At 39.2% G+C, this 18,781-nt stretch overlaps 1 protein-coding gene across 2 annotated transcripts in view; it reads left to right on the forward strand.

Moving 5' to 3' along the window:
• The window catches only part of ABCB28 (non-intrinsic ABC protein 8), a 308,160-nt gene that overhangs the window by 33,857 nt on the left and 255,522 nt on the right, over positions 1-18,781 (forward strand). For both annotated transcript variants that reach the window (XM_089808594.1, XM_089808595.1), the window contains exon 3: positions 15,226-15,249. In XM_089808594.1, the coding sequence (XP_089664720.1) occupies positions 15,226-15,249 (24 nt within the window). The remainder of the gene's footprint in view (positions 1-15,225; positions 15,250-18,781) is intronic.

Here is an 18,781-nt window from a genome sequence, read left to right on the forward strand (position 1 = left end):
CTCTTAGAAAAATGTCCAGGTTTGCAGCAACTTAGGCACCTAAATAGCAGACACCATGGGCGTTGGAATTCAGCTAGAAGACGCGCAGAAATTGATAAGCTAATGGCACCACAAGTGCAGATAATTCCAACGCCCAACAATTGACAATGATATACAATACAGTAATTCTCAATCACAGATGCCAAAGCATTAACTCCAGTAATAAAAATGGTTTCTCAACCACAGTAATTGGTAATGGAAGATGTCAAAACAATTTCAAGAATTCAAATCACACAACTCTCTTTACCTCAGCAAGCAGATCACTTCTTAGCTATAGTCAATATAGTTTGAGAAGATATTAAAATTCCCTAAAGAAACTTGCCCCTTAGCCATGGTAGAAACATAAAGAGGAAGCACCAGACCAAAACCACTATACTTCAACAATGGAATTGAATACACAAACTCAAATCCTCACAAAGACAAAAAAAAGAAAATAGTCAATTGGATGCTTTTCTCTCACAATGGGCACATAATTATAACACCAAATGACACTTAGCTTCTTCGTCACACCTTTCACTTAAGAAGCTTCATCTTCATATTTCATTTTTATTACATCAAATAACAAAAAGTACCTTAATAACAATAAAGCATCATTAATTAATTAATAATATGAACCCCATCGATAAATAACTCCATCCAATGTAGGTGATGACCAACTACCAGCGCCACCAATTGCACTGCCAAATATGGCATCTACCCAAAATAGGCTTACTAAATAGTTAGTACTATTAATCTCACTGAACATTAATAAGTTTAATTAATAATAATTCCATCTATTATAGATATTATCATTTTCATTGATTTTAAGGTTATATGAAGGGTTATTGATTAGTGTTAAACTAATAGGATTCAATTATTAAGAATTGATTATTATTAGTTTGATTTTTATGCATATATATTTTTGATTAATTGATTATGTACATTGTATATTATATTTCACGATAAATTATATTCTATTTATATATTGATTAATACTACATTTTGTTTTAGCTATCCATTTATTAATTATTATAATTTCTAATATTGATAATATTAGTGCATCAATTAGGGTTCCTGACACAATTTTCTTTTATTTATTATAATTTTAGTATTATGTATCTAATTTATCGATTTAGATGCGGATCTAGAAGCAAATGTGCTGATGTGCACATTTTTTTTGGGGGGATGTGGATGCGTATATAAATATTTTTTCAAATATATATATATATATATATATATATATGTTCCTCCAAGTTTCCGGTACGGTGACGGTAGGGGACGGCGGGATGGGTTTCCGGGACGGCAATTTTTTTGGCAATTTTGGGGATGTGGGGGGGCGATGGCAAACGGGGACGGCTATATATATATATAGGAAAATTTTAAAATATATATTGAAATTTGCAAAAATATATGTCATTCATATGAGCATGTCATTTAAACATTATAGAACCATAAAATACAACATTTGAATGCCATCTAGGAAATAATATCCGATTTTAGTACCCAATTGTCAAAATGCATATCAATATTAGTGAACACTGAACAATGAACATTAACAATTGTCAATATCATAATGTCATAATGATAAATATGATAAATCTGAAAATCAAAATTGAAATATGCCCAAAGCTATAGGCCCAAACTCAAATGGTAGAGGGCTGCCATAAAGTCATAAGTATCAATGTATCATAATCATGTTTATGTTCAACATTTAGAAAAAAACATAGAAAAATGAAGCAGCCTGCTGCTCCTATTTTGCCTCTACTGCCTTTTAGGGCATTTGGAGGGGTGGGGACAACTTGGCCGACCAAGTTGGAGGCTTTAAAAAATTTTTTTATGTTAAACTTTTTAAATTTTATGCAAACAAAAAAGGGGGACGGCCAGAAGTACCCGGTACGGAAAGGGGACGTCCAGAAGTAGACGTCCCCTTTCCGTACTGGGTACTTCTGGCCATCCCCCTTTTCCCCCTCAGCCATCCCCAAGTTTTCGAGACGTCCCCTACATTTTTTCACTTTTTGGGGATGGTTGGGGGACGTCCCATACCCGTCCCCCTGTCCTCGGGACATCCCCGTCTTCAAAACGCCGGATTTTAGGCCAGGTACACGTCCCCGGGGAACATATATATATATATATATGTATGTATGTATACAGTTATACTATGTATATGCAAAGAAATGAAAGCAATATACAAAATTAAAACATTTGATAGCTTGTAACTTCACCAATACATATTCAAATACTCAATATGATTATAAAATATAAACCATATCAAATGATATGAATATCATATACATCTATGTTTACAATTCCAGTGCAAATCAACAAATCGTCACAACTACAAAATCAAAATATAGTTCATCCAATATTTATCAATCCAAATTCGAATCCAGATCATATGGATTCCCAAAAAATTCATCATCTTCATCTCTTCCAACTGCTGCAAGTTCAAAGATTATTTGAATCAAAAGCGGTTATACTTGCGCTAGATACACCATGTGTTATGATGTTATCATCATTCTTGAGTGTAGTGAGATCTTGAATTGTTGCATCCAATTTCGCACACTCAATTTCTACATCCCAAAGCTTGGCTGCCCCTTCCTTGTAGTGATCCTCCTTACATGACAAAAGATGCAAGTTGGTATGAATGGAAACCAAGTCTTTAGCTTTTTTAAAGCCCAACCAGTTATGTTTTACTGAGTGGATAACAAAGTATGTACTCAAATTCCTTTTAGTAGCAGAAGAACTTGCAACCTAGACAATGTTCACAATTACAAATATAATTATTAAGCTAAATGTTCACAATTACAAATATAATTATTAAGCTAAAACATAAAAATGAAAACCAATTTAAAGAATAATAGAATACATGTGGTAAAAAAAAAGTTAAAAAAAAAAAAAACTTACTTGCGAGAGGATTTTGATCGCGAGAGGTTGTAGATGTTTAAATGGTTGACCATAAAGCTACCACCATGTGATAGCTCCCATGTCACATTGGTCCTCTACTGCAAGAGAATTAAGTCTTGCTCCCGAAGAAAATAGTCCAAATTCAGTCCTAACTTTTTTGTGAGTGTCATCATCTAGGCTAGTGATTGGCTAGGACGTAGCCCTCAGCAATCTTTGGCACTGAATCTTTTAGGCATTGTGCATGGTGATTAAGGATAGAGGCATCAATTCTCATTGGGGTTTCAGTGTGGCATATCATCTTTCTAGTTGGAATGTGGTTCATTGCAGCCTGGGGGACGCCATTTGTAGCAAATACACCACGTGGTGTATAGAGTATTGCTTATATTCACCTCCAAATGTATGCTAGATTCAAGAACAATCTTCACCTTCTAGTTTGACATCAAATTTGTATGTGAGCTTTGGAAAATGCATTGGATTTATTGCTTGGCTCTATATTTCAGACAATCTGCCTAGTACAGTTTGCAATAATTCTGATTTTTACTGAATACCTTATTTATTTCAGTCTTGTTTCATGGTTGTTGTTCCCTATTCCTTTCTATGTTATAAAACCATAGAAAACAAACAAACCTTTCTGCACTTCTGTCTAGTTTTGCAAGAAAAAATAAATAAACAGGAAAACAGATTTAAAAATATAAAATTACAGCAGATCAGCAGAAGAGATCCATCAGGGATCTTTCAGTGGTATCAAAGCTTACATCCTGCTAGCCTGTAGGGTTTGTGAGAAATTGTCACAATAGATTTCAGCATTTGGGTATTGGCTAAAAAGTTTTGATAATTCATTTTGGCATCTGGGTATTGGCTAAAAAGTTTTGATAATTCATTTCAGCATCTGAGTACTGGCTAAAAAGTTTTGATAATTCATTTTGGCATCTGGGTATTGAATAATTTTTTTTTGATAATTCATTTCAGCAACTGGGTACTAGCTAAAAAGTTTTGATAATTCATATTAGCATTTGGGTAGTCACTAGTTGGTGGATTGAATACAAATCTATGCATCAAAGAGTTGAGATACATAGATTTTATATGCGCAGGAGAGCTCAACTTGAGCAAGGGTTTGGAATAGACTAGGAACCTATCATGGCAGAAGAACGGGTGGGCAGCATAGGGAATCAGGATGATGAAAAAAGAGAGATGGTGCGGACCCTATTCACTACTCAGCCCAGGATAGCTCAGGCTTTACACAGATTATAGGATACCTTGGAGCGTTTGGAGATGGGTGGACACAGAGGTGAGCGAAATAGATAAGTTTTAGTGGTTGGTAGTCAGCGCAGCCATTAGTCCCATTCTTCAGTTGGGAGCTCCCTTCATTCCTCTAGGCGGCATTGCCATTGTACACCTACTACGAATAGACCATTGCTTCCTCAGTTCATACTAGGTGAATGGCCAGCATAGGTGGAACCACCAGAGGTGGGGTTCCAGGAGTCAGTTTTGGTAGCCACAACTTAGTGGAGAGCTCTACCCCCTGAGGTTAGGGATGTCTTCCCTCTTCTCCAGTATTGTGCACAGCGTAGAGATATGGCTAGGTTTAGGGGAGATCGTGGTTATAGACCACCACAGCAGCAACAGAACTATGACCTCAATAGAGCTACTGGGAGGATCACATTGGCTACGTATAATGGCTCAAGAGATATGAGTGCACGAGCTTGGGTTCACAAGCTGGATATATATCTTTCATTACGGCCCATGCCTGAGCGTGAGGCTATTCAGTTTGTTGTGTTGCATCTAGAGGGGATTGCCTATGATTGGTGGCACCATGGATTGGTTACCCAGGATCACGCCTTAGTACATTCCTATGCTGAGTTCACCGAGCGACTCATTACACAGTTTGACCGTAAGGATACAAAACTTTACTATAGAGAGTTGGCTTATCTGAGACAAATTGGTCATGCAGAAGCTTATATTAATGAGTTCCAGCACATTGCAGTTATGGTACTTGATATGACACAAAAGCGTAGTGTGATGCTATTCATTGAGGGATTGCAGGATAGGCTTAAGGGATTGGTTCGTGCTTTCCAGTCGGCCACTCTTAAGGATGCTATTGATGTGACATTGAGATTGGACACCACTCCTACCTCTTATTAGACTGATAAGAAACCATCGGGGAATATACAAGCACCACAGAGACCTCCTTTACAGGCTAAGGACACGCCACCTCCACCTCCCAAAGTAGACCTGGATTCTAGAAATGAACTAAGGAGGAGGAAATTATGTTTTTCTTGTAAGGAGCCATGGGTACCGGGACATAGGTGCCTTGGGCAGGGAAAGGCACATCTTATTGAGGTCATATCAGATGTGGACGATGAGGAGGTTCAGGATATAAATGACAAAGATAATGGTGTCCAAATTGAGCTCAAAGATGCTAAGGTAGCAGTCGCAACATAGGGGACTATGGCTACATTGTCAGGTGCACCGATGATTCACCTCTTCGACATCTCGGGTATGATCCATGGGCATACTGTGTATTGTTTGGTGGACAGTGGGTCTACACATAATTTTATAAATACAAGAATGGTAGACCGATGTGGTCTGCAAGCACAAAATTTTCCAAGAATCGATGTGACTGTGGCCAATGGTCTTACTCTACAATGCGTCAAGGGTATCCCACAGTTGAGCATAGGCATGAAGGGATACACCTTGATAGATGACTTTTGCATGTGTGATCTAGGGGGCACAGATGTAGTTTTCAGTGTATAGTGGTTGCAATATTTGGGGAGATACAACCAAGATTTTAGGAAGAGACAATTGGAGTTTAGGGTGGGAAGAAGGAAAATCATGCTCAAGGCATGCCCACTTCCATCTTAGGGTGGATCAGATAGGAGTATGATTTCTGATCATAACCCCATGTCCCTCAATATCTCAACACACAGGAGCAGGTGCCTTAGATTTGCCACGTGTTTACCACATAGATTAAATGATTAATGCACACAGACCATGAATAAGAACAGCAACAGCTGTACTCCTTTATTCGCATATGCCAAAAGATTACATAATTGATGATAAGATGATTTACAATGATCCCAGACAGGGTATAAATACTTTTCGCCGAACCTTCCTGAAGGGGTCTGTTGGCTACAAAATCTTTACCGATGACATGAACCCGTCGGCTCGTCAGCTACAAAATCTTTATCGACGACAACACCCTGTCGGCTATAGTTTCTAGTTTCTACCGATGACATCATCCCCCCAAAAGAAAAAGTTGTCTCCAGATGACAATTACAAAATATCTGAGAAAAATTAATAAACAAAATACAGTAACTGACTAACTACAACAAGATAGATCACTTCCACATTCGTCCTGTGCTTGCACCAAACTGGTCTCCAACCCACGCACATTTGTAGCCTCTGCTAACACAATACTTTCTCCCTAGTCACGCTGACCTTGATAGCCATCTGTGCTACCAACACTGGGTACACTGAGCCAAGTGTCGCTGTATTGCTTCCAACTGGATGATCAACTCCTCCCGAGCTCTCTATGCATCCACCAAGATAGCCTCACGTCCAAAACCTACTCCAAGTGCTGTTGGTACATAGATGCTCCATGCCTGTAGCAGCTCCAGGTCTCATTAACTGGTCACACTTCCCACGACTGATAACTGCAATGACTGGGGGTCTAGTGGGCAATGCCCCCAGTAGGGTTGAGGGGCAGCGCCCCCGCGGGGGTGCGCTCCTTGTCGCAATACAGGACGGGGTTGAGGGGCAGATCCCCTCGTCGCCAAGACCAAATTAGCACTTCGAAACTCACACAAAACTGCATAGAACACACTATTTCTGTGAGTTACTTCCAATTCCACGCTCTTTGCGTTACTCATTCTGAACAATATGAATCTGTCATTTTTTTTTTCTTTCTCTTTGCTCCTCTCTCAGCTCATCTGCTACTGTGCCTCTTTCCTCTAATCTATCTCTCTATCACTCCTGACTCCTCTAATGCTTTTGCCTTCATAATGCAAGGTTTCTGTCGGTTTCGCCTTCCTGCGGAGAATGCAAACACCCAAACTCATTCCCTACCCTCAAATCAAAGAGAACATCCATGCATACTCTGCTTTGAAAACAACCCTGGAGATGCCGCAGGTAACAAAAGACAAGCAATGCTATTGCAAAAGATCGGATGCGGAAGATGTAATGCCTGTGGAAGAAAAGAATACCACCGTGGAAGAAGGAAGATGCCACCATGGGAGAATAGGAAAGGCGTCCGCGGGAAAAAAATGAAGCTGTAAACTTGCCACCCGTTTGTGGAAATGAAGAAGGCAAGGCGCGGGGGGAACACAGCCCGCAGGAGGATAAGCTTCTGCGGGAAAGTAAGACCATCCGTAGAAGTATAACCCAAGGCGTCTGCGGAGAAAACCAATAACGCGGAAATCAGAGGAACATCCGTAGGAAGACACGTTCGCAGGGAGCAGGGATATCTACTGAAGGCAAAGACAAATGCCCGTGGAAGATGCAGAACGCAAGCCGCGGGAAAAAATCCAAGGCGTTCGTCGGAGGAGCTTCCAACAGACTGTCCGTGGAAAACATGAACTACCCATGGGGTTAACACCCACGGGTAACCACAAAACCACCAGCGGAAAGTTGTCCGTAGAGCAGCAGACAGTGGGGTGTGCCCACGGGCACACTTTTGCTCACTCCCTTTTCTCTCTCTCTCTCTTTTTTTCCTAACAAAAAATACAACTGCTCAATTTTCCTTCTCGACCTTGCCAGCCTGCGACGACTAGGGAGACAGTCAGGCTTGGTCATTCTGCAATGACGGGCTGTTCCTTGCATGATAGATCTTAAGCTTCGACCCGTTGACTGCCTGAGGCACTTCTTGCCCATCCAAGGTCTACAATTTTATTGCTCCATTGTCGCCTACCTCCCGAATCTGGTATGGCCCGATCCACCCGACCTTAAACTTTCCTAGTTTGATCTCATTTTGTTCGTCATACTTCAACACCAACTATCCTGGTTGAAACTTGTTCAGTTCTAGGTGCTTATCACGCCACGCTTTGCATTTGTTTTGTGTCACCTTCGTGGTCCATTGTGCTTGCGGTCATTGCTCATCTAGATTATTTCTTTGCTATCGACACCCTTCAACTAATTTTATGGTGTGGTGTATTCTTTTCTCTCTGTGCAGTCCGTTCACCATGTACCAGACAGTGAGATTTTTTTTTTTCTAGGTTCAGACTGTATGTTCTTCCCCTCAGCTTCAGCCGTAACCACCTTTCCTTCTTCCGCTTTTCTGTATTCTTTCAGACATTCATTTTCCTCTGTTTTCTCACCTTTGTCGACCCTTAACATATTACAACTCGAAAACAGTTCGTAGTCTTCTATCTGCCAATGGAAAAGGCCATTCACCGAGTCTAGGTTGTCGCCATTTGATCCTCCTTCTAGTCTCATTACTCCTTCATCCGGTTCCATTCTCCTCTTTCCTTCGTCGTCACTTTTGCCTTCACCTTTTGAATCTGATGATGCTGCCTCCTCACCTACCATTTGTGTGTACAGGTCAATTATGAATCTTTTGGCTCCGTGCTCCATTGATAGGGTATTTTGTTTCCAATCATGTTTTACTTTTGCTTGCACCCACCAATTCCGTCCCAGAATAGCATCATATCCTTTTCTTTTTAATGGAATGACCACGAAGTCCAATAAAAATGGTTGCGTTCCAATAGTTATTGGTTGCGCCCTCAAGGTTCCCAATGGTTTGATCCCGTGCTGGTTTGTTGTGAGCAACTGGAATGTAGGTGGCCACAATGTCGGCTTTCCCAACTTCCAAGTATTCTCTGGTAACACATTCACACTGGACCCTCCGTCGACAATTGTGTCTGTCAGAACATTTTCCAAAATCCCCACCTTGATGATCGTTGGATGCTTTCCTGTTGTGAGTGTCAGAAGCATTGGGTCTATTGCCGTCGTTCCACTATTGTCCCTTCTTGTTTCCTCCATTGCTTTTGGAAGTGGTGTAGAATTCAAAATGGCCGTTCGTAACTGGGGCATTGTGAGAAAGTCACTTAATTTGATCGGGACTTCCATTTGCATCACCTGCTTTATTATGTTTTGCTCAACGCAGTTCCTTGTTGAGGTGCCAGTGCTTTCCTTCAATTGAGATGTCTCCACCTATGATGCCTTTTCAATTTCTGTCCGCGCTTCCCCCAATTTCCTCTTTTCTTCCATCGGGTTCGGGTACACCTTTGCTTGCCTCCGTGTAATTGCCAAAACCTCCTCTTCGTCTGTTCTGACAGTAATCAAATTTACTCCGGATTTTGGGCACTTGGCAGCTTCATGGTCGCTGGGTCTGCACCATCTGCATAATAATTTCGGTGTGTTTGCCATTGTACAATCCCACGCAAAATGACCCCACAAATTACATGCTCGGCATTGAACGATCGGCCGTCCATTTGCATCATACTGGATTCGACTTCGGTTGCCATTGTTATTGTTATTGTTCACATTGTTATTGTTGTTTTGCCCTCTGCTATTATTCCTGTACCCACCCGAAGTGGCACCATCAATGTTTGCATTTCTGTTCCCTCCTGACGTGGAAGCTACCTATGCCAGAAACACTTGTTGAGGTCCTCTGGTTTTTGTGGAATGTCCCATGATCTGGAAAATCTTACAAAATTGGTTCTTTGGACAGGACCCTTTAGTATGACCTTCCGTCTTACATTCTGTGCACCATAGCTCGCTTCCCTTTGTCTCCTTCTGCATGTTTTAAAATTCCTTCATCATACGGATCATGTCCTTCTGTAGGGCGCGGACCTTCTTGCTACTGTTTTCATCATCACTGCTATCCTCTCCCGAGGATGCGTCGTCATCTGAGTCGAAGGAACTATTCTTCTTCTTTTTTGTCCTGTGCTTGCTTTCCAAGTTCATCGCTCTATTGTATGCTTCTGTGTATGACGACGGCAACACAATTTTCATCTTCTTCCACAACTTCAGGTGTAGGCCTTCCATAAACCATCTTTTCTGTAGTCCATCCGTTAGCTTATTTTCCATTTTACTTATCAAATCTTTTAATTTCCTGGCATATATGCGGACAGTTTCATTCTTCCCTTGCTTCGTATTGTATATCTCTGCGACGATTTTGTTGTCATTGCGCAATAGTTGAAATTCGGTAGTAAACTCCTTCTTAAGGTTGTCCCAAGTGGTTAAGTTCTGGGGATCTGCATCGGCGAACCAATCACTTGCAACACCCCATAGGGTTGCCGAAAATTGCCGCACCCATTTGTTTGTATCTGTTATGCCATTTGCCCTCCAAATCATTTCACATGTTTTACAGTGTCAAATTGGATCAACTGTACAATCACCATCAATCTTCGGTAACTTTTCCTTTGGTCTTGCCATCACTACTGGGTTTTGTGCACAGGTGTTGTTCGGTCCTGCAACATTGGCACTGTTCACTCCCACACCGTGGCTTTGCACTCCCATACCGGCGGCCTGCACTCCCACACCAACGATTTGTACTCTGGCGGTCTGCTCTCCCACACTGGCGGTCTGCACTCCCACACCGGCGGTTTGTACTCCAGCGGTTTGCTCTCCCACACCAGCGGTCTGCACTCCCACACCGGCAGTCAATTCTCCCACACCGATGATCTGGTCTCCCACACTGGCGGTCTCAATAGCTGCGAACCTTGGTGAAGAAGGATCTTTTGAAGTTGTCCCTTTCGGAAGTGTATCACGGACAAAGAGTTCACTCCACGCTCGTGCTCCCCCGGCACTCCGAGCCGTGCGAGTCGATTCTCTTCCATCTGGATTCTCTTCCCTTGGCGAATACAAATTCAAAAACTCCTCTCTTGCTTCTTCCACCAACTCCACCAGCTGTCGAGTCTCCTTTAACAATTCCTCTGCACTTTTGTGTCTGTCGGCAATCTTCTGAAACCTCCTTCTGCATTCGGCTTGTTATGTCAGAATTCAATTTTCTTGCGCAGTACGGATTCCATCTTTCTCCTTGACCTTATTTCAATCCTTGTTAAGCTGATTTGGCATTAATCTTCATTCCTCCCACCTTCCAGGTTCATAGGGCAATGTCGCCAAATGTTTTACCGCATAGATTAATGGATTAATGCACACAGACCATGAACAAGAACAACAACAGTAGTACTCCTTTATTCACATAGGCCAAAAGATTACATAACTAATGATAAGATGATTTACAATGATCCTAGACGAGATATAAATACTTTCCGCCGAACCTTCCCGAAGGGGTCTGTTGGCTACATAACAATACTAATCTAGCCGTTGGCTACAAAATATTTACCGATGACATGAACTCGTCAGCCCGTCAGCTACAAAATCTTTATCGACGACAACACCTTGTCCGCTACAGTTTCTACCGACGACACTACGGAGATTGTATGAGGTTTGGGATGGGTTGCATAATAGGATTGTTTTGGGACCGGCTATTGGTTTGAATTTTGACAGGAGGACAGGATGGCCATTTGTTTGGATTCTTGGGCGCGAGGGTATTCAGGGGTGGATACTCTACTGTGATGATGTGATCTACTTCACTTCTACACCTTACAGTGGGGAGTATGTTTGTCTTGATGAGACACTTTAGGTTTGAGGTCGATCAGTGCTCTATATTTGGATTGCTTGGGATAGTGGAGGATTAGTGTTGTATTGCTTGTGGGCAAGCATCTCCAAGAGGGGAGGACTGTCATGTTAGTGATTGGCTGGGACGTAGCCCTCAGCAATCTTTGGCACCAAATCTCTTAGGCATTGTGCGTGGTGATTAAGGATAGAGGCATCAATTCTCATTGGGGTTTCAGCATGGCATATCATCTTTCCAGTTGGGATGTGGTTCATTGCAGCCTAGGGGATGCCATTTGCAGCAAATACACCACGTGGTGTATAGAGTATTGCTTGTATTCACCTCCAAATGTACGCTAGATTCAAGAATAATCTTCACCTTCCAGTTTGACATGAAATTTGTATGTGAGCTTTGGGAAATGCATTGGATTTATTGCATGGCTCTATAATTTAGACAAATCTACTTGGTACGATTTGCAATAATTCTGATTTTTTACTGAATACCTTATTTATTTCAGTCTTGTTTAAAGGTTGCTGTTCCCTATTCCTTTTTATGTTGTAAAACCATAAAAAAAAACAAATCTTTCTGCACTTCTGTCTAGTTCTGCAAGGAAACATAAATAAACAAAAAAACAGATTTAAAAATATAAAATTACAGCAGATCAGCAGAAGAGATCCATCAGGGATCTTTCAAAAAGACTATGGAAGCTTCATGAGGATTAAATTGAACACTTAGCACCATTAATCAAGAGAAATCTACAATATGAGCTATGGGCAGCCAAGGAATTCTCCATATTAATACTAATATTGGAAACTCAAATGAATATATACTTTGAAATCACGTCTGAATAAAGCTTTGGAAAATCCAAAAAATCCGTGCACACATATACACAAATTTTGGACACTTCGATATATTCACACCAACTTTAATGCATTGAAAACTTGCAACTGTTCAACCCAATGATGATCCCTAAATGGGATTTAATCAAATAAGTAGGAAGGTTTCATCCCAAAATCCATTTTTTTGTAGTTTTTGTCCTAAGAAAAAAAAAACAATGCTCACTGACAAAAGAAATGATTTTGATTATCTAAACTAGTTACCCTCTCCATTCCTCAACTCCTCTTTATATTTTATTTTCAAGGAATAATAATAATTTGAATCTCTAATTTTCCCTCCAAACTTGATTTTTGAAAAGTGAGTAGAAGATTTTTTTAATAAAATATGCTACTTTTGGACCCTATTTCTAACATCACTTTTGGTCCCTTTTTTAAAACAATTGTAATGTCCCCATTTTTAGCAGGTTCCTGTAGTTGGCCAGGTCTGTTCACCATCGCGACTCTCGTGAGCTGACAATAGGATTTGAGGGTCTTAGTTGTGTGGTTATAGGCTTTCTAGCAGCCTATGGTGTGTTTTGGCTCCATTTGAGGGACTTACTATTTATAGTAAGTCAATCTATCGGTTCCGATGAGCTCATTTGACTTAGAGGAGTTGGATGATGCTCTCATTTTTTATTTCAGGCTTCCAGATTGGGCTCCAAGAATCTTGGAGGGAGCGTCTATTTATAGTAAGTCACCCCGTCAGGTTCATTCATCGTCTTTCATCATCAGGATCACCTTGGTGTTGTCAGATTTTGATTTTGATGCTTCTTTAGTTGTTTTTGCAAGATGGGTGAATTATTATTATTATTGATCTAAATACGTCAAGGTTGCTATTTTTGTTATTGTTGTTAGTTGGTCACCTCAGTATCATAGCTCATTGGAACCGAGACAAAAAGTTTTAAATCATGGGAACAAGAAACAGTGGCCTTACATGTTAGAATTTGGAGTTATGGTGGAAAAGTTCATTTTCAAAGCCAAAAGCAATTAATAAATTAGTTTATAATGACACTTTATTATGTTTTAAATGTTGTTTGTGGGAAGGTTCTTCAGTGAATTTCATTTGTGAAACTTTATCCCATTTGGAGATTATAAATATGAGCCCATTTGATGAGTAAAGCATCCGATTGATTATTTTCTTTTGTTGCCTGTCAAGAGTTACTGAGTTTGTCGATTTCTTTGCCCTTGCTGAAGTATAAGGGTTTGGAATCAAGAAGTGTCTGGTAATTCATAGCTGAGGTATTGTGAATTAATTCTAAGAATTGTCTTAATTAAATTATAGTATTTCTTGACTGTTGTGTATTGTACCTAGAATTTCATTGTGTTTGGAGAATTTGTGATTTGGAACACCATTATTGTTTGTTGTTTGGCGTGGTTAAAGAAGAATGTACTGTGGCTGTCGTCCCTGTATTTGGCAGCGATTTCAGACTTTGTGGAAGGTTGCAATCAATTATTGGAGGCCAACAATCAGGTTTTAGAGCACCTGCGATTATAAGCGAGGAGCATGTATTTTTGAACCTATGAGTAAATTAGATTATTTCTTGAGAGCTGCAATCCATATTTCATCTATTAGAAGTCAATTTCCAGGTTCATTATTGCATTCTTGTAAATTTTCAGAAGTCAATTGTTAAATTGGATATTAGTAGCATTGCCATCAATTATTAAATTACTTCTAAATTGTTTAGTGGTGTTCATTTGTTCAAATTGATAAAGACTTTAATCAATTAAAATTGTGAGCAGCTGGTTGTGAATCTAAAGCATTATTTATTCAGTGATAATAATTTGTTTGCCAAATGTTTGACAAAATATCAAATTGTTGATTAGCAAAAGCAAATTGATGTTTGTTAAGGATATAACTTGTTGAGGCTTTTTACAACAACTTTTTTGACAATCAGACATAAATTGTTTTTTCATGAATTAAAATGATTTTTTCAATAAAATATTTTCATTGGACCAACCCATTAACCTTTGGGAAAAAAAATAAGGGGACAACACCACTTCTTATTTCACAATAATTTTATATGCATATTGTGTTCCTTTACTTTTTGCATTAGTTGTTTTGCCATGATGTATCATATTTGGACTGCCCTTTATAATAATTTAATCAAGTGTAACATGGACCAAAATGCCAAAGTTCATGAAGTACGAAATCATGTCACAAAGTGGGGCTAATTCTCTACATTATACTTTCCTTGAGGAAATGCTTAGTTAAACCAATATGGTAGATGGAGTGGGAGATCTTCTTATAGTCCAATGGCACCACTATCACTTGAAAAGTCATCTATAATGCAGAAGTAATCTATCACTAGCATGTAAGGCTTTATCACTACTGCTAAAAGAAGCTCCAGTTTTCCAACCATGCAAAATCTTGCAAGGCTGTAATTTTGTTGAAATCATTTCAAGCTCCAAAAAAAACAGAAGATTTAAAAGGTATTTGTTTATCTTTTTAAATAATAGCATTAAAAGTGAAGGTGCCATCCAGTTTCTGGTAATTTATATAAACCGAGGATAATCTATATTTCCATAAAGATTTTATTGTAATGTGAAGAGGTCACAATTTGTGTTTTGCAAAGTGGAACTGTCTAAACGAACAACTTAGTAGTGTAAATTTGTTATAATGAAATGAAGCAGATTGTAATTCCCTCGCTTATTCTTTTGTCATAAAAATTATCTATGTACTCTAACCTTTTCTGCTTATCCTTGAATTTTGAAGCTGTACAACAGTAGCATGGTATTTCATCAGTTTTAAAAATGTTACTGCATTTGGAGAGCACTGATCTATGTCTATGAATCTGTAAAAAGAAATAAAGCATTGCTAACTGCAAAGAGCTATCATACTGATTGTGTGTGGTAATATTGTTTTTGCAGGTGGAGTTCTTTGACAAGCATAAGGTAAAAGGTCTTTGAGCTTAAAATATCCTAGCAATACGCAATGATTTTTTTTTCTTGCTCAAAATATTATGGAATATAAATCTGTTTACTGATTCTTAATTTCATCCTTTAATAAAGTTGCTGGAATGGTATATATGAGATTTTGAGGTTATAAAATGTGCCTTTTGAATGGGAAGAATTCCACGGGTTCCCATAGTAGTTTGTAAATTGAAATCATAAAAGGGAAAAAATGTAAACCACTTGCAGGTGGACCTATAGATAGTTTGAGTTGAAGTGCTCTATTTATGTTAGTTTAGCCCACAATCGTAAATGATAAATCTCATAATATGAAATAAAGTAATTTTCTCTGCTAATTTTGTTTCGTAAGTTTGTTGTGTATGTGTGTGTCTTGATTGTGTCCTTGGGCATCCCATTTTTGGAACCCTTGGCATTTAACTGCATAAAAAGAAAGCCTTTGAAGTGTTTACAAGTTTTCATTTTCTGTAGACATGTTAGAGAGATTAGCGATTTCATTTTGGCTTTATGGTTAAATACAATATATGCATAGACCCTAGGAGGGAACATTATATAATTGGGCTTAGCATATATATATATATATTGCTAGGTAAACCACTGGGTGGAGACTTTATATTAATAATATAAAAGTTTACATAGTTTCTATGGTACTGAAGCAACCAGAACATATGCTGCTTAGAACCAGTTACAAAAGAAAACCCCCCAATAGCTATGCAACTATTTAAAAAAATATAGGTGCTATACCTAGACATTTAATATTACAATACCACAATAGATCATAAAAAATGGAGCTTGAAATCATAACCACGTGATGTAGTGAGAATCAGAGGGTATCCCTATTGGAGGTAAATTGGATCCCTGCAAATAACCACACAGCAGAAACACAACAACTTAACAACAATGCAAGATCTGATACCAAATGCAACTCTTTATTCATAAATATAACTGTTTACATGCAATATGCTGTAATGGCCCTTGCCAATAGGTCACTAATGACCACTAACACTGTACTGTGACATTTCGTCAAACACTTGACATGCAAAGTAAATACATTGCTGAAAGTAAAATGCTGAATAAAAGAAATTGTTGTGCAACAAATCTACTCAAATAACTGATATAAAATAGTGCCAATATATTCATTCAAAGATAACCAAATGCTTTTTCATATGATATGCGATTTTTCAACTCAAGGCATTACAACATGACACATTACAAACAAACCCTTACTGGCTGAATGCAACTGAGAATTTCTCACAACTATGAAGTGAAATGAAAGAACCTGGATTGAGCAAATGCTGGAGACTGAATGCTGAGACGAAATGATGAAAAAATGCAACTCCAACCTGCCCTCAAACTTGCTGACCGCATGGCCTGCAGGTACAGCCGTACATGTATGGATTGGTACGACACCTGGCAAAAATAAATGCTGGGCTGAAAGGTGTTGAAAATGGTGTAGAAATGATCGCTAGGCTCCAAAGAAAATTCTCCGAGAAAATTAAAATCAAACTCCCAACCAACAGTGAGATATGAGTAAAAATGTATGTCCAAGCTGAAAATCGAACCCTGTTGGAAATGTCCAAATAAGCCCAACTTGAAATAGCTGAATACCACTTCCAAAGTGCAATCCTTCAAAGGATATTTCACCTTCTCAGTTATGCAAATCCTTAGGAGACTTCGTTTCTAATGATCAAATAACGATCTGCAGACCAAGATGGCGCCACAAATGCTCAAAGAGAAAAGTAGTGTAAACTCAAGTCATAGGATGTCCAAATGAGAGGCCAAGGACTCTATTTATTCACTTTTCTAAGAAACCTCTAAGAACTTCTAGAAGTATCCATAAAATATTCTTATGAAATCCCTTAATAATGCACTTTTATATAAAGTAACTTTATAAAATAAAAAGTACAACTCAACTCAAAATTATAATGTTTTGGTCTTGCATAACACATAAAAATAAAAATATGATAAACCCCATCTCTCCAAGAGCAAATAAGACCATCCAATCCCCAAATAATCATCAGAATGACTCTCTCACCTAAACCATCTGCCTACGAGAGTCCATGATAGGCAAATTCAAGCAAAATAACATGTCACTAAAAAGGGGACATGGCATATGCCCATTTGTAAGGCCTTCCAGGTTAGGGCTAAATACAACAACAATTACAAAACAATTTTGCAAGATCCAATAAGGTCCAACTTAAACACCACTTCCAGTTAGTCCAGATCCACACTCTAGTAGAAACCTCCAAGGAAATCTTAACTTGGGCTCGCAAGCCCACCAAGCAATCTCCTAGTTTTCAAGTCATAGCTACTAGCTCTTCAAAGTTCACATACTCTTCTCCAAGATAGATCATTATTACCTAAGACTCCACAAGACCCCCTACTTATACCTAACTAAGCCACAAGTTGGCCCAATTCATTACAAATTAAATTAAATCCCTTACATTAAATGTATGTTGAGCCACAAGATGGCTACAACACAAATTAAATACCCAAAGTCAGCTCACAGACAACTCGACACCCATAGGAACCAAGATCAGACTGAGTGTTAGAAAAAACCAAGTCAAGCATTAGCCAAAACACCAACATTGCCGAGCTCCTAGTGCATGTCGAGCAACTAGCATATGCCAAGCACTGTAGTAAATGCCAAGCAATCCATACAAGGCTAGCAACCAATACCTGCCGAGCATAGTAGGTGCCGAGCAACAAACAACGACCGAGATCCTCGGCCACAACTAGACCCTTCAACGACTGAACACCATTGTTTGGTGACTGAGTCCACAACACTAAGCCAAAATACCTCCAATCATGCAAGATTGCAAGAAAGTCCAAGATGCTCCTGCATCAGACACCCTAGGTTCGAAAAGATGTTCTCAGTAGCTGGAAGAACATCTTCTGGGATTCGGCACATAAATCCCAAATTGGTTTTTCACATAAATATCATCCAAGTCTTCAACTTGCAACTCTTTCCCTTGTTCTTCTGCTTCTTCACATCCATCCTAGGTGTGCTACAGGCCTTCTTTCCATGCTGATCTCCAACCTTCTCAAAATTTGCGAACTCAATTCGACTGCCAATACTTAGGTTCCTCCTACCGAGCTCTTCATTCTACGAAGGAATTAGGGAATGCTTCCTACCACCTTTCACAATTATAAACACATTCTTGACACAATCATGCACAAACCTGCAATTATACTGCCAAGGGTCTACTAGGCAACACATGACAACTGTTCATGTCCACAATATCACACAACACTTGATCCTTATACTACCCAATCTGGAAATCAACAAGGCATTGCTCCCTCACCTCCAAAGCATACTCACCTTGCAACCAGCCAATCCTATAAGGTTAAGGATGTCTCGCTCTCTTCAAACAAAGTTTCTGAACCATCTCCTTAGCAACAAGGTTATCAGTACTACTACCATCCACAATCACCTTGTAGACCTTACCACCAGACTTACAACAAGTCCTGAACAAATTAGTCCTTTGACAAGATTATAGTGTCATTTGACCAATCA

The sequence above is a fragment of the Cupressus sempervirens genome, chromosome 11, assembly GCF_028749045.1.
Source record: "Cupressus sempervirens isolate cs-2001-9-10 chromosome 11, ASM2874904v1, whole genome shotgun sequence".
Taxonomy (NCBI): domain Eukaryota; kingdom Viridiplantae; phylum Streptophyta; class Pinopsida; order Cupressales; family Cupressaceae; genus Cupressus; species Cupressus sempervirens.